The sequence below is a fragment of the Salmo salar genome, chromosome ssa05, assembly GCF_905237065.1.
Source record: "Salmo salar chromosome ssa05, Ssal_v3.1, whole genome shotgun sequence".
Lineage (NCBI taxonomy): Eukaryota > Metazoa > Chordata > Actinopteri > Salmoniformes > Salmonidae > Salmo > Salmo salar.
The window spans coordinates 48,569,281-48,584,846 of record NC_059446.1 but is presented as its reverse complement, the minus strand read 5'-3'; the positions used below and the strand labels follow the sequence as shown (position 1 = coordinate 48,584,846).

General features: G+C 42.8%; 2 protein-coding genes across 6 annotated transcripts in view; one reads left to right on the top strand and one right to left on the bottom strand.

Moving 5' to 3' along the window:
* The window catches only part of LOC106605024 (adenylate cyclase type 3), a 29,405-nt gene extending 22,680 nt beyond the window's left edge, over positions 1–6,725 (bottom strand). For 2 of the 3 annotated variants that reach the window (XM_014200241.2, XM_045718307.1), the window contains exons 1-3: positions 6,300–6,725; positions 4,428–5,985; positions 2,953–3,102 (exon numbers count right to left, since the gene is read on the bottom strand). In XM_014200241.2, coding sequence (XP_014055716.1) covers positions 2,953–3,102; positions 4,428–5,105 — 828 coding nt within the window. In that variant the 5' untranslated portion in view covers positions 5,106–5,985; positions 6,300–6,725. Of the gene's footprint in view, positions 1–2,952; positions 3,103–4,427 lie in introns of all 3 variants that reach the window. The other variant, XM_014200240.2, reaches the window with a different exon arrangement.
* A 2,493-nt stretch (positions 6,726–9,218) lies between these two features.
* LOC106605034 (prolactin regulatory element-binding protein) lies at positions 9,219–14,826 on the top strand. 3 transcript variants are annotated; one of them, XM_014200265.2, is made up of 11 exons: positions 9,219–9,410; positions 9,913–10,035; positions 10,424–10,600; positions 10,830–11,019; positions 11,374–11,624; positions 11,727–11,807; positions 11,948–12,075; positions 12,195–12,368; positions 13,748–13,820; positions 13,906–14,065; positions 14,169–14,826. In XM_014200265.2, the coding sequence occupies exons 3-11, from the start codon at positions 10,466–10,468 to the stop codon at positions 14,261–14,263; spliced, it is 1,287 nt and encodes a 428-aa protein (XP_014055740.1). In that variant the 5' UTR covers positions 9,219–9,410; positions 9,913–10,035; positions 10,424–10,465; the 3' UTR covers positions 14,264–14,826. The 3 variants fall into 3 exon arrangements, with proteins under 3 accessions (XP_014055740.1, XP_014055741.1, XP_014055739.1); XM_014200266.2 differs by lacking the exon at positions 9,913–10,035 and having other exon boundaries at positions 11,377–11,624; XM_014200264.2 differs by lacking the exon at positions 9,913–10,035.
* Positions 14,827–15,566: the final 740 nt, after the last annotated feature.

Sequence of the window (15,566 nt, the reverse complement as noted above, 5' to 3'; positions counted from 1 at the left end):
TATGTGATGTGCTAAATGCCTTGCTTAAGACTGGTAAAAAAAAATCCGCTGGGGCTGATATTCTTGATACATTCTTGCTGCAGATCTCTGCCCCACTGATTACTGAATCAATAACCCATATTTTTTACCTGACAATTATATCTGGTACTATCCCCAAGGTTTGGAAGGCGGCCCATGTACTCCCCCTTCACAAACGTGCAGACCCTTGTGATCTAAATAATTAAATCACCCTATTTCTAAACTTTCTTGCCTTGCTAAAATATTAGAATCTTTGATTAATTTTACATTTTAGTCATTTAGCAGACACTCTTATCCAGAGCGACTTACAGTAGTGAATGCATACATTTCATTTCATGCATTTTTTTAAAAATTTTTTGGTACTGGCCCCCCGTGGGAATCAAACCCACAACCCTGGCGTTGCACTCACCATGCTGGCGTTGCAAACACCATGCTCTACCAACTGAGCCACAGGGAAGACCTAATTCTCAGGTAAGATCTTTCCTATTTTTAAAATGTATTCTAAATGTACATCAGTCGGGTTTTAGACCAGGTCATAGCACTATCTCTACTAGATCCCTAGTTATAAATGATGTAGTTAACTGTATGGATAAAAGGCAACATTGTGCTGCCCTCTTCATTGGCCTGTCAAAGGCTTTCGATACTTTTGATCACTCATGGCTAATTCAGAGCCTTTCCTCAATTGACCTAGACCAGATTGCATGTAACTGGTTTAACAAATGTATTGACAGATAAAACTCAATGTGTATATCTACTGATGGTGTTAAATACGGTTTCCTGGATATTACGAAAGGTGTCCTACAGGGGTCGATTCTGGTCCTGTGCTTTTTAACATTAACAATATCGACATGTTTAAAAAAGAACTGCACTTGTATGCCGATGATAGTGTTGTGTATGCTATTACCCCCAACGTTGACCAGGCTCTGTCTGAACTACAGTCTGCCTTCATTGTATTATAGAAAAACTTTATTGACCTGGAATTAGTATTGCACGCAGGTAAAACTACGTGTAGATTGTTCTCTAGAGCACATAAAAATAACTCTGATGATTGAAGCATGTCGTTTGGATAGTGTCCATATTGATTGTGTCCCTGGTTACAAATATCTGGTTAGATTTAAAGCTGTCTTTTAAAAAGCATATTGATGAGTTAAGAAGCTGCGAATAAAAATGGTCTTCTATAGAAATAGGTCCTGCCTCTCGCTAAATAGTAGAAAGCAGATTGTTCAGTCGATGTTCCTATCGGTCCTAGACTATGGCGACATCATCAATATGAAGTCAGCTGTCACTTCATTAAAGCTGTTAGATGCAGTTTAACATAGTGCACTGCGCTTTATTACGGGCTAAAATGTTTGTACTCGCCACTGCATTCTTTTGATTTATTAGGATCCCCATTAGCGACAGCTAGTCTTACTGGGGTCCGACAGTTGGTTGGCCCTCTGATGTCACATACATTGCTATGTTTTTATTTAGAAAGTCTTTTTACAAAAAGTCCCACTGTACCTAACTTCTTTACTAACTTTAGACATACGAGTTACCACACTCGGTTTCAGGGATGGCTAACTCTGGAAATTCCTTTGGTTGCTACTGAGTTAGGTAAATCAGCTTTTAGTTTCATTGCACCTTATTTATGGAATAATCTTCAAAATGTTCTTAAATTTGATATCTGGGTGCCTCTAGGGAAATTCAGTAAGCTGATTGAGAACCTTATTTTTTATTTTTTAACCTGACAAAGGCTTATTACTGATGAATGTGTTTGTTTTTTATGACCATGTTTTTCTTTCTGCTTGCATTTTGATGTGTGTATTTTGTCATTTCTGTAATTCAGGGCTTATCTGTAAAAGAGACCTTGGTCTCAGTATGACTCCCTGATAAAATAATAAACATCCAATGGACAAACATGATATATAATCACGTATTACACAGTACATAGACATATAGGCCTATAACTTTTCTCCCTGTTAAAAGCACTGTCCCTATACACAAATCTGATTGGCCTAAAACTATCACTCATCGCCACGTAAGTCCATCTGAACAGATTCCACCCTTGATGACCCAAGACCAGAAACATAAACATTGGAAATCACAAACGCATCAGGCAAACAAAAGCCTTGAGTTCACACACACGTGGAGGGAGGAAAACAAATAACGTGGCAGGGTTTTTCAAAAGTTCTTATCAAAACCTGACAGAGAGAGACAAAAAAAATGGGCAAGCGAGTCAGCAGTGATTACTGCGGACATCGTCTCAGGAGGCCCGTCGCCATAGTAACCTGCAGCGACCGGATGCTCCTTGATTGGCTGGCGGCCCTTGTATCCCAGCAGCCCATGCTTCTCCATTAGTATTCTGGGAGAGTCTCTCTCTCTCTCTCTCCCTCCTTCTCTCTCCCTCCCTTCCATAATCACCCCTTTCCTCTCAGCGCTCTCCCTCTTTCTGAGCTCTCTATAGCAGTGACCGTCTGTTCCATAAATAGTAGCAATCAAGAATGCCCAATGGCCACAGCTGTGAGACGGGGAGGGAGGGGAAATGACTGCTGACACAGTGCTAACTCAAACAGACAAAACATGCACAAGCACACACAGACACTTGTGTGCGTGTTTGCGCGCACACACACACACACATACATGTAATTAGCTTAGTGAAGTGTACTGTAACAGTAGATCAAATGGAGCTGTAGATACTAAGAATTTTGTTTAAATTCCCTTTGGCTTCAACATAAATAAAACAAGTCTGAATCAGAATCACATACATTCAAACCAGGGCACTACTCTGGCACTGCCACACGCTCCTCATTGCCCCCCACTCTCAAACCTACCAACCTCTGTCACTTTTATCTCTCTGCACATGTTGTCTCCTGCCCTATATTGTATATTCCCCTCTGTCCTCCCGCCATATGTTTTTACCAACACTTCCTCCCTGTCTCAGTCTGTCAATCTCACCTGTTGCTGGCTCTGTTCCTCCAGATTGAGTTTGACCTCCAGGGACTGCCGTGCTTCCAGGAAGGCCTTGCGGTGTTTCCGGTCTGCCATGTAGTAGGACATGACGCCCACAGTGATGGCACACACATAGATCACTATGTTGGCCAGCAGCTGGAGAACGCCAGAGTCATTAGACACACACATTTACACACAAGCATGCACACAACACCTGCACTATAACAAACACACAAACAGGCATGCACAGTAAGCCTTACACTGTTAGTCTACACCTGTTGTTTACGAAGCATGTGACAAATACAAATTTCATTTGACATATGGACGCACGCACACACACTCTGAACGCTGTGGGGAGGACTCTTGTGTAGCCTTATCATGATCTAGGCTAGTGGTATCTTACTGAATTGCTGCAGCCATGAATGTGGCAGACAGGCAAAAAGAAACCAGCATTCTAAACCATTACAAAACTCTTATAGGTTCCAGTGAGGTGGATACTGATGAGTTAAATTTCAAACAAAGTTTGGATACTGCACTGTTTTGTCATTGAATAACACTTTGATTCGCTCAGATTGAAGCTCTGATAGGGTGGTTGGCCTTTTATTGGGCTGCCTGACTCCCATTGGATTAATGTGACATTATGATAAAGACATGAGCATACTGGGAACCAAAAACTGTGGACCATTTGAGAACAGTATTGATGTCAAACAAGAGAATGACCTCTAAAATAACAAATATAGACAAATGACAAAACCACAGAGGCTTTTTTGCCATTGATAATTCTACCTCAGACTCTTTTAGTTGGTAAGAGACACTGAAACCTCAGCCTCTGCTCTGTCACCGAAACATTTGATATAGTCAGCCTGTTTGCAGACTCATCAGTAATGTCAATTCATTGTAGATGCTGTAAGACAATTACAGGGCATAATGTGACATAAATAGTACTGGAGGCTAATCTTCTGCATGATGAAATTATTTCAACACACCATTTGATGTGATCAGGAAAGCTAGTATGACTTACCTGCACTGTCATTATAATCAATATCTAGCCTATTTTTAAATCTGCTGTATATACCATAATAATTGCTCATCATTCCTTGAGTTGCAAGTACGGCATGTTGCACTGTTCCTAGTTATTTTATGAGCTACTTCACAAGATCTGTTCACCTCTCTCTACCTGCCACCCTACAATCTAATGTACCCCCCCCCACACACACACACCTGCCCGTCTCCAACTCCACCTGCAACTTCATCCAACTCGTTATGTGTCCACCCACCTCAGGTGTTTCCTGAACTACTCTCACCCGTCTCCCTCTCCACCTGCAACTTCCTTCCCATCCTGCATGTGTCCTCAGCCCCCACTCTTACCTGTCTCCCACTCTATCTGCAACTTCAATCCCCATCACAACTCACCCACTCTCACTCCCGCTGCAATTCATCCCCCACCCAAGGTGTGTCATCAGCCCCATCCCCACTCTCACCTGTCTCCCGAGGGCAGCCCCCTGGATATCCTCCTGCTGCTGCTGAGCAATGGTGACCCCCAGCACTAGGGTGTGGACCCCGCACGACACGGATGTGATCAGCACAATGGGCGTGAGCCGCAAGGGCAGTGTCAGGAAGAAGGAGAAGCTAAAGAATGCCTGCCAGCCCACTGTGTCACTGGCCTGGTGGAAGCGGGCATAGTTCAGGCCCAGGTAGCAGAAGATCTGGGCCGCTATGAGCACCCACAGGGCGTAGGGCACCACACGTCGCGAGATGCGGTCGGGTAGCAGGCCGTAGCGGCACAACACATAGAGTAGGATGTCTGATGCCAGGCCCACTGATGCCACCACCACAGAGGCCAGCTTTTCGCCTGTGTAGACCACAGCGCACATGACAATGATGTAGCTGTCAAACAGGGCAGCAAACACAACCAGAACCAGCAGGGTTTCGTGTCGCTGCCGCCGGAAATAGGTCTGATAGAGGTTCTCCAGAGAGTCGGGTGCAAAGGTGAGACGCATGAAGCGTGGGAGGCAGAGGCAGCACCCTTGGCTGCGAACTGTTACCTCGTGCGTGCGCCCCACGGCATGGCCTGGGTCCGATGGTAGGGTCACAGAGCAGTCCGCCGAATACTCTGCTGAGTACTCCGGCTCTGAGAAGGCCCTGTTGCGAGGCATCATGAATAATGACTACGTTTTGTATTCTTCTTCCTGTGACCTCGTCGTAAAAAAGTGGAAATCTGTTTGTAGTTCTGCAGGAGGTGTAAAATTCTTCAAAATACTGTTGTAAGGTTCAAGCGTAGGCCTACATCGTGCTCTCTCATTGGGTTCCCTTTTATTCTCCTGTGTGTAAAACTGAACCCTTTGCCATGAGGTGTCACAAATGTCCTTTAAATCCCACGTAGTGTCTTGATTGTCAGGATCTGCACTTTGGAATAGCTTTGCTCACATATTTGTTACACGCCTCTGACAGTGTCAGTTGATTCACCAATCCAATGTTCTCCAAATGTAGGCCTAAGGCAAAAGGAGATTTAAAGGGTCTCCTGGACCATGTTAATTTTCCTCAAGTGAGCCCATGGAAAATTCGCTAAGAATAAAGTGGGGGTGATAATATAGCTTTGTTTCTTTTCGAATACAAAACTTTGTTTACATTGCCACCCTTCTCTCCATATTCATTGTATCAAGGTCGTCACCAATGTTCACATGGGGTTTCCATGGTGAAAACTCAAAAGAAGTGAAGAATATGGGATGCTGTTTGATCATGAATTGTGGCCCCTCCACCTGAGATAACGCCTGACTAGCAATCCACGTTGGGAAAAACAGGGATTTTTAAGAAAATTACTGGGAAATATGGACAGCCTGTGCAAGTTGTGCAAAAGAGGCCTAGATTTGTTTCTTCTTTGCAGTTGACAGACTGATACCGAGAGCAATGTCTGTCGTTCCCTTCCAATATTTAGCTTGAGAAAACTGCGCCTCTGTCCTCAGTTGATAATAACCCCGGAGCACTATGCGGGACTTCTGATTTTACAGTGCACACAGGAAATCGGCTACATGTTGCGCTCTATGAAAAAGAGAAAAACGATAGAACTTGTAAAATGGATGTCCAAAATGACACCATCAAGACTATCCATTTAAAATACTTAACAGTCTTTTTTTGCCGTATTATTTAGCAACCCAGTTTTCAAGCCTACAGTATAAGGACATCATATTTACATATTTCTTGCCCTCATTACACATATTGATGAGTTTGTTGCCTGTGATTTCAGGGTTAAATCGTGTGGCTACATTTCTATTTTGAAAAGGTGCTAGAGGACTGCTATTTTCATACCCACTTAAATGATCGAATGACTGAAAATAATAAGCGTCATTATTTACCCATTCTGTATCCATTTAACATGTGGTGATGGCCAAAGATGAACGTGATCTTTCAATGTAGGTTTTCATTCTCCAGTGACTCGACGTTTGGCATCTCCTGTCTATCTATCCCTTTTAAAATGCCGCATGTGAACAGAGATTTTGTACCAGATGCTGTAAAAACCATCCGCATATTGTTGCATCCGTTTACAGAGCCATGAAAAAGCCACTTTCGATCTCCTATAGGTGGTGCTCGCTCTTTTAAGGATTAGATGTCACTTGTAATCAAAACAGTGCATTTGGGGTGTTTGTTATAAGAATAACATGAACATGTCCCTCTCGACGAGTAATAGAGTACAATGGACTCTCGCCTTCTGCAGAAAACACGGAACAGCTCTGCTTTTTCGCCCTCGATCTTCACTTTCTACCCCTGATAAGCCCGTCCCAGTCTTTAGATTCCCCCCACCCACCCTTCCCTTGCCTCCCATGAACAAAGTCAGAAATAGGGACAGACAATTCCAAATAGGATAACTAAATGTAAATAGCATATGGTTATTCATTATGACTGGATGAACTAATATGACACTTGATTTCATTTTATTGATTAATTGCCATTAAAGCTCGCGTAATGTTTTCCCGCCTCCTGGCCATACCACCACAATGTCTGAGTGCACTAATTGACTCTGACCATTATCACATCAAATGATCTACTTCTATAGGTAAATAAAGGTTTAAAAAAAAGAAGAAAAAAAGGTTCGAAGCCTGGGCCTACCCCTGGATCCAACAAACACCGTAAAAGAAATATGCATGTCACTTGAACCAGTCTTTGGGAGGGAACAATTGATAGCGTACTTATCGACAGCTGTTCCCGCATCGGCTTGAACAATCCAAACAAGAGCAGCAGTCCGTTACACAACATCAGTTTATTTTGCTCACGCCCACCCTATTTCAAATCAAAGGTCACTTACACAGTTTAGAAAAATCATATAGCAAAATCATGCAGCGAAATGCTTGTTACTAGCGCCTAACAATGCAGTAAAATGCCAAACAGTGTGTGTGTGTGTGTGTGTGTGGAGCAGGAACTGAGTCTAGTCTAGGTGCTCCAGGGCTGTTCATGCACCATATGGCGTCGTTGTTCATTATTATTTTTTGACTATGAGATGCGTTCAGGTTGTTGTGTCTGGTCATTAGTTTGTGTCCCAGAAACGCTACTGGCTGTGCCGAACCTGCCCGAGATCGGCTTCTTTCGTTGACACTGCCATTAGACCTGTATTGATTATTCCACTGAAACCCTGTATTGAACGTGTGATCAATACCCAGACCATTGACCTTTTTTTTTTTTTTTACAGGAAACAAACTCATCAACAACATCTCCCTGCCTCTCAGGCCCAAATTGAACATTCATACTTCCCCCTGTATTCATCCTCTATAGTTTGAGGTGTGTGATACCCCATATCACAAGGTCCTCTCCCTTGTCACTATGCTCCCCCCATAAACACACCCCTTGATTTTACCTTGGAGAATTAACCTACCGCTACCGATATGTGCCTAGAGTGATGCAGCCCATTCAAATATATGAGGCTTGTAGGTAACACTCTGTACAAGTGATTCATTAATTGCTGGATTCCAAGACTAATGTTGCCGTGGAGAGACAGATTTCCCCAGAGAACAGCCAACAATAATTATTAAGCAGTGCTTTTTACCACCAGCAAAGGCTGAGGTAGGACAGATGATGATGGTGTGCAAAATTAGACACAGATTATGGGAGGCAATGGATTAGGGTACATCCTTTAACAGTTGACAGATGATTATGTAATGTCATGATTTTATTCAGAGGCATAACAATTGATTGCTTTGCTAAAGCTTATTACACAAGTCCGGTTTTCAGAATGATCTCTTCCTAGTAGAAATGGGAAAGGGAAGGGAGTGACAAATGAATCCTGTTTATTGTGTCTAACCATGTCTCTCATCATGTGAGGGTTTTCTCTGGATTCATAAATAAACATTGTCCTATAACAATATCACAATCATGCTCTCAGTATCACTGTTTTAGAGAGACCATTTTTTTCATCATCCCTCTTATGTGATTAATACTCCAATACACTGTAACTATTTGAATGACCCTGTTGGGCAGAATCAGAATAGAACATCAGATGTGCATATTGTTTCCCATGGCATTGGCCACAGAGGATAAAGAAGAAACAGATTATTTGCACGAGGAAAGTGTTATTATCAATACATTGTTTGGCCAATAAAGGCCTGTGTAAATCTTTTCTGCTGTCCATAATCTACAGAAGGTTTTAGATCTATGTAGAATAGAATACATCTATGTAAAACATTTGTTTGCAAATATTTGTATCTTGTTTTGCAATGCTATTAAAATGTTTATTGTGTTTAGAAAAAACAACAACAATACAGTTCAATCAATACAGTGTCACAGAACAATGAGATAGATGTTTCACCGGATATATAAATCTGAAACCTCCGGTTGGCATTTCCACTCACCACCAAATATGGTTATGAGAGGAAGCCCAGTGGCTGGCAGTGTGAGAAGGTGGAGTGAGATGGATTTTGGATTTTGATCTTAATACAGTTTTCTGTTCCCCAAACTAGAATCTGTTATGAACAGAGTGGACCAAGTTTTGTAGACTTTACCCTTTGCCAAAGTTAAAAATACATGTATAAAAATGCGTTGTTTAGTAGCGCAAGAACAAATTGAGTTATTGCACACGCACACTTCACAGAGTAGACGTTACCTAACGGAAATATGCAAATACATGCTAGAACGCACCAATAGGATTTCGCTAGCTCGTGCTTGGCTCTGCCCACCTTGCTTGTTCTGCCCACTATGATTACTTTTCGCCCATTGGAAACGACAGGGTGTGGTCTATCTAGGGATCGTTCAAATGTTTTTTCTGACAGTGTACGTACAGTGTACGTAATGACGTAATCGCTCAGATTGCACGCTGCTGACGTGTATGTAGGGAAGTAGCAAGCTGGCTACCTAGCTAGCTAGCAACTTTAGCGTTATTTTCATTAGATATGTGCAGCCAGTGACAGCTCACAATGGGAATAATAGCCAACTAATTGAAATAATTGGCATCAGAAGAGAAATCGGAGCAGATTACACAGGTAGAGTTTGCAAGACCTCAAATACATTAGCATACACTACCCAGTGCACCATTCAAGCTCAATTAGCTAACGTTAATGATTGGCTGGCATGCTAAAAGCTTAGATGGCGAGTTAGCTAGCTAGTTAAACTGTCTTGTACAGATTTATTGTGCAGTGACAATTGTTAAGATTTCAAGTTATGTAGCTAGCTAGCTAACAAGACTTTCGCGATGGGATGTTTAGCGAGCTAACATTAAAATAACAAAACCTGTTCTAGTTAGTTAGCAAACGATGCAGCAAGCGCCTTAGGCTTGACAGGTAGAAGATACCATCCCTACAGTTACTCTTGTTTACACCTGTGGTCGTAACGGAATCATGGTTACATTAACACACCTTGGAGTCGGCGCGAGATATGGGTCGGAAAACCTGCTTAATTGCAGGGATGGGATATGCCACTGTACTCCAAATGTTACATTTATCCACACTGCTCCATCGAGAAGATTGATATACTTTTCATCCTCAGCTAGCATGAAGCCAAGAAGGGCAGTTTCCCAGAAAAACTAGCAGTATTTCAATCTTCTCAATGGAGCAGTGTGGATAAAGGTACAATTTGGAGTACAGTGGCATATCCCATCCCTGCATCGAGGTACGTTTTCTGGCCCAAATCTCACGCAGGCTCCATAGGGTCTTAATGTACCCAGCTCAGTGTAAACACCTGTAATGGTAGGGTCAGGATCTTCTAAAACAGGAAAAATATGTGTACTGTCTTAATACACAATTTTCCACCACCATTTTCGGACAATTTAGGATGTTGCAAACCGTGTTCAGCCAAGGGTGTGCAGCATCCTAAGTTGTCCGAAAATTGTATTTAACTTCTGGCTTCCCACGGACTGTTTTGTGCAACCAAATACAATTGAAAGCAACACTAGTGTATATAAATACACCAGCATTGCTAAAAGCAAGGATCTAGCTACTATTGTGTAATTATATTGTTTTGTCTTCTATTTTGAGTTTTCATGCATCTGTTTCTACAGACAAGGAATTTGCCCTGAAGTGGATTGATTCCTTCAAGAGCCATGGGCAAACGGAGGATGCCAGACCTGTATAGGGCCCCCTTCCCCCTCTACACAATCAAAGTGGACCCCAAAACAGGATGGGTGATCACTGCAGGAGGGGGAGGCGGTTCCAAGACAGGCATAAAGAATGCAGTGGTAAGCTACTGAATGTTTAGGTGATCATGTAATGGTTTTGCTCTATAGGCACAATCTCTCCATTTTTAGTCGCTTCTCTGTCTTCACACCCTTTTACATTGCATGTATTCTGTAAGTGTGAAAATGCAGAAACATTGTAGACATTGTGATTCAGAATTGATTTTGATCTAATTAAATCTGAGTAATGTTGTACAGTATTTGCTAAGTTAAGTTGGGACTGTCTTTTCAGCACTTCCTGGGTTTGGAGTTGGTAGGAGGCCAGCACTGTGCCACCCTGGTGCACTCTCATGACACAGACACGCGTGCCACCATGAACCTGGCAATAGGCGGGGATGTGATCGCCGCAGGGCAGGACGGCAGATGCAGCCTCATGCGCTTCAGACAACGCCAGCCCAGGGGCAAGGCCGCAACCAAAGACGGTAAGGAAGGGACACCCCCAAAAACCTGCCATTCACTTTTATAAACCTCTTCATACACAAAGTTCAAATTATCTTTACAGATACATTTACTGTATCATTCCTATCTTACATTTAATCTCTTACATCAGTGTTTCTCAATCCTGGTCCTGGTGACCCAAAGGGCTGCACATTATTATTTTGGCCCTAGCACTAACACACCTGATTCATCTTAAATAATCAAGCCTTTGATTATTTAAGTCACGTATGTTTGTGGTAGGGGGAAAAAACAAAAATGTGCACCCCTTTGGGTCCCCAGGAGAATGATTGGGCAACACTGCCTTACATTAACACATCACTATGCCCCTTATTTTCCAGCAGGGGGTGGAAGTGAGCAGGGCACAGCTAGGAGAAGAGCTGGGAAAGGGGGTAAGGGTAGTGAGGGAGCTGCTGCTAGGGGCAATGTGTCTGAGATGAATGATAACACCACCCAGATCTCTGTTGACACGTTTGGGGAGGTGCAGTCGGACCTCAACCCCCAGGACCCCCTCCAGAAGTGTGTGAGGTTCAGTTCCGATCTCAGCCTCCTACTGACTGGCGGGACAGACGGACACATCAGAGTGTGGGAGGTGAGTTTAAGTTATGCCAAAATAGCCGCCATGTTGCGACTTCTCCCCAATTGTTACTGTGCAGGTTTTAGCTTGACTGTAATGCCTCTGCTCTCTCACCAGTACCCCTCCTTAAAAGAGAAGTTGGACTTCAAAGCCCACGAGGGTGAAATTGAAGACTTGGACATCAGTCCAAATAACAAGGTACTAAACAGCTAATAAGTATATGACCTCGATATCTGTCTGTGTTGGAATCACAGTAATGAAGAGGTTATTAACATAATGTGCAAGCTAAACTGTAAGTGTTTTCTGACCTGTGTCTGTTATTTTGTGTTTCTGTGTAGCACCTTGTGACGGTGGGCCGGGACTTTGCCTGCAGTATATGGAGTGGCAACCAGCTGGCCATGAGCCTCTGTTGGCATGAGAAGATGCCTCAGATAGCAGCAAAGTCATACCGCTATATGTCTTGCAGGCAAGCACATACCCCTTTCTCCTACGAATTTTCATATACCCTGTTACATCACCGACATATGGCTCTGATCCAATAGCCACACTAGCATACCACATATGTTTTTTCGCTCTCCCGTTTAGGTTTGGAAAAGTCGAGGACCAGAAAGACACCCTAAGGCTCTACACCGTCCAGATCCCCCACAAACGAGACAGAAAACCTCCACAATGCTACCTCTCTAAATGGGACGGCCAGAATTTCCTACCCATGCTGACGAACCCCTGCGGCACTGAGGTCATCTCCACCCTGGCTGTCAGGTGAGAGAGGATGGAGAATGATACCTAGGATTCAATTAATCTTTCCTTGCCCCCTTCTGAATTGGAGAAGGTCCCTCCCCTCAGACCTTCTTTTCCAATGCATTTTGAGAAGGCAAATCGGAAAGGATGCGAGGAATTGAGCAAAGATGAATTGAGAAAGAGCCTTATTTGTTAATCTCTGATAAGGTTGCGTAACTGCTGCATTGCAGGTATTTCTCTGTGACGTTACTGTGTCATAAATGTAGGGCTGATACGGCCAAAATATCATATCACAATATTTCTCACATTTATGATATGTTTTTGAATAGTAAAAGTTCTAAAATTAGCTATGAGTTGTGCATGATCCTAGGGTGGCTACACATACATTCTAAGTGATTTTCAAAGGGGCTTTCTCTATTCTGTACAATCAAACTTCAACCAAAAGTTGATCTAATTTGACAATTTCCACACTGCCACATAGGTGTGCACAGTATGCACAAAAAATCAAGGCCTTATTTTTAACTAAGTATTGCAATTGCGATTTAGATCAAAACACTTGGGTGTTGGAACTGTTTGAATCATGGAAATTATTATTCTACACTCACTGGAGAGTTTCAATATTAATAGGAGGCGTTATTGTGACAGGGTAGGAACCAAAGTGTTGGTCAGTGTTTCCCATGGGAGTGGAACCCTATAAACTTTGGCTACATTAGAAGTTTCTCTTACTTCATGTAGCTAGCTAATATATTCATGCTTTGCCTATTCCTCTCTGATTTAGAAAATACTGTTACATAAACAACATGCTGATTTAGGCCGACACCAGCACTGGTGTCAGGCTGTATTAGCTAGCTACATTTGCTCTAACTCAGTACATTTATTAGCTAACTAGCGATTCGCATTAACGGCTAACACGATTATTTTAGCCACAACTTTCTAAGAAAAGACAAACTAGCTGTTTGCAGACAGTAAGATACAAACTAATAGTGTAATTATAGAACACTTATATTAAGAAGCAAAGTGGAAAGCAGCATCACTGTCATCAACATATTGTTGCATCTGCTGCATTGACCATGCAGTGAACTGTCGGCAAATGATCTCGTGGTCTAACAGCAACTGCGCTCCTTCAGTGACGGGGCAGAGCTTGGGGAGAGGGACGACTCAAGTTGCGGAGTAAACTATAAAAAAAACGGTGTGGCGTATCACATTTTAACAAACCAAACATTGAAATACCGTTACAGAAGGTAAAGTAAAAACTCAAACTGGTCTGTGCATCAATACCGGTGTATATAGAAAATACCGTATACCGCCTATCCCTGAATAAATGTAATTGTTGTAGATATTTGTTCTTCCCTGTTAACCAGGAGTCAGTGGCTCTTTTTTATTCTCGCTGTGTTCCACAGTGACTCTGGAACCTTTCTCGGCCTTGGGACAGTGACGGGATCAGTAGCAATCTATGTCGCCTTTTCACTACAGGTAGACAAACACACACACAAATAATTAGCTGCCTTAGCTTATCCCTGTGTAACTCCCTATTTATCTTGTCTCATTGTCTCTGTAGAAGTTGTACTATGTGCAGGAGTCCCATGGCATTGTGGTGACCGATCTGGCTTTCCTGCCTGACACTCTCAAAGGCCAGAGCCTCAAAGGGAACAACGAGGCAGCCATGTTGAGTGTGGCTGTGGACAGCCGCTGTCAGATGCACACTGTACGAAACCGAAGTAAGTGGTTTGAATTGGTAGCATTGATTTAGCATTGTGAGCAGTATTGTCTTTTCTTTCACCCTCCTTCGTTCTCTCTCTCCCTGTATCTTCACCATCCCAGGATCCTTCCCTATCTGGTTGGTGCTGTTCTTCTGTGGCCTCATGGTGGTGGGAGCTGTCCTGCTCCTGCAGCACCTCTTCCCAGGATTCATTTAGACATTGACGGGGATGTTAATTGGAGGGAGAATGAAAGAATCCCAGACCGCCCTACAATCATCTTCAACAACCACAACCTCTGAAGAACTCCCCTGATGCAACTCAGCCCTGGAACACGCATCCATCTCCTACCTATAGCCATCTTAACACACTTACCAAACCGTGGAACATTTTAACCACACTTGCCCAACCCTGGACTACATCTACTAGAGCCATTTACCCACTCTTAACTCAACCCTCCCAACCCAACGACATTCCCTATATCAATTACTATACCCTTAACCAATATTTGTATGCCCCATCCTTTCCTGTCACCCCCTAGCCCTGATTCAGGACATCCCAGTGTACCATCTGTGCTCCTTCCACCCCCAATTCTGCGAGACTCAAGAATTTCATTTTTTTTCTTGATCTGTATCAATCAATCTTCTTTTTGATTTTATACCATGGTGGGAAGTTAAGGGCTCAGCTTCAGCTCTATCATCATCATGAATGTGCAAGGGGTGGGGCCTTTTTATCATAGATATTTAAGAAAATGTAAAATTATAAATATAAAATGTAAATCATTGCTCTGTCAGTCTCCATCTGTCCTGTACATACATAAACACACACTTGTAATTTTAGCAAGTTGGTTGGATAACATTTCTGCATATGGATTTTCTGTACCAGTTTCCATTGAGGCCTGTTTTTCCTGCTTTGTCCACTAGTGGGCATCATAGACCATATGGCTTTATCTAATATTGTTCATCCCAGACTGGAAAGCAGGCCAGGCAACAGGGCATCATGACCTTCAGGAATAAACTAAATCAATTGTGTTTGTGGACTCCCCTTTAGCTCCATTTCCAATGTTGAAAGACCTGGCAAGTTGAGTTCTTCTCTGAAGGCTCCTGTATAGTATCTCTAATCGTCATTAAACCAGATTGACAGGTGGAAGAGTGGTCTTTTTCTGCTCCACACAGCTCAGTAGATGTGTTTATGTACAACCATTCAGTCCGGGCCCAGGGCTTGCTCTGATTCGTCAGAGCTAGACCGACTGATTCATATTAATGCGGTGGTCCTGAGTGCTCTAGCCACTCTCACGTGTCATTTAACACTACTTAGCTAAGATAGAAGAAAGCGATAATGTTCCTAAATAAAAGATAAGGCAGGCTATGATCCAGTGTATGTGATGATTTTCTGTATCTTGCAGAGTCTACATACTGTATATCAGCATTGTATGGTCTTTTGTAGCATGGCATTCAACATTCTGCATGTTCTAGACCAAAGCACCATGGAGAGTGCTTGGTTTGTTTCAAATGGCTGACTA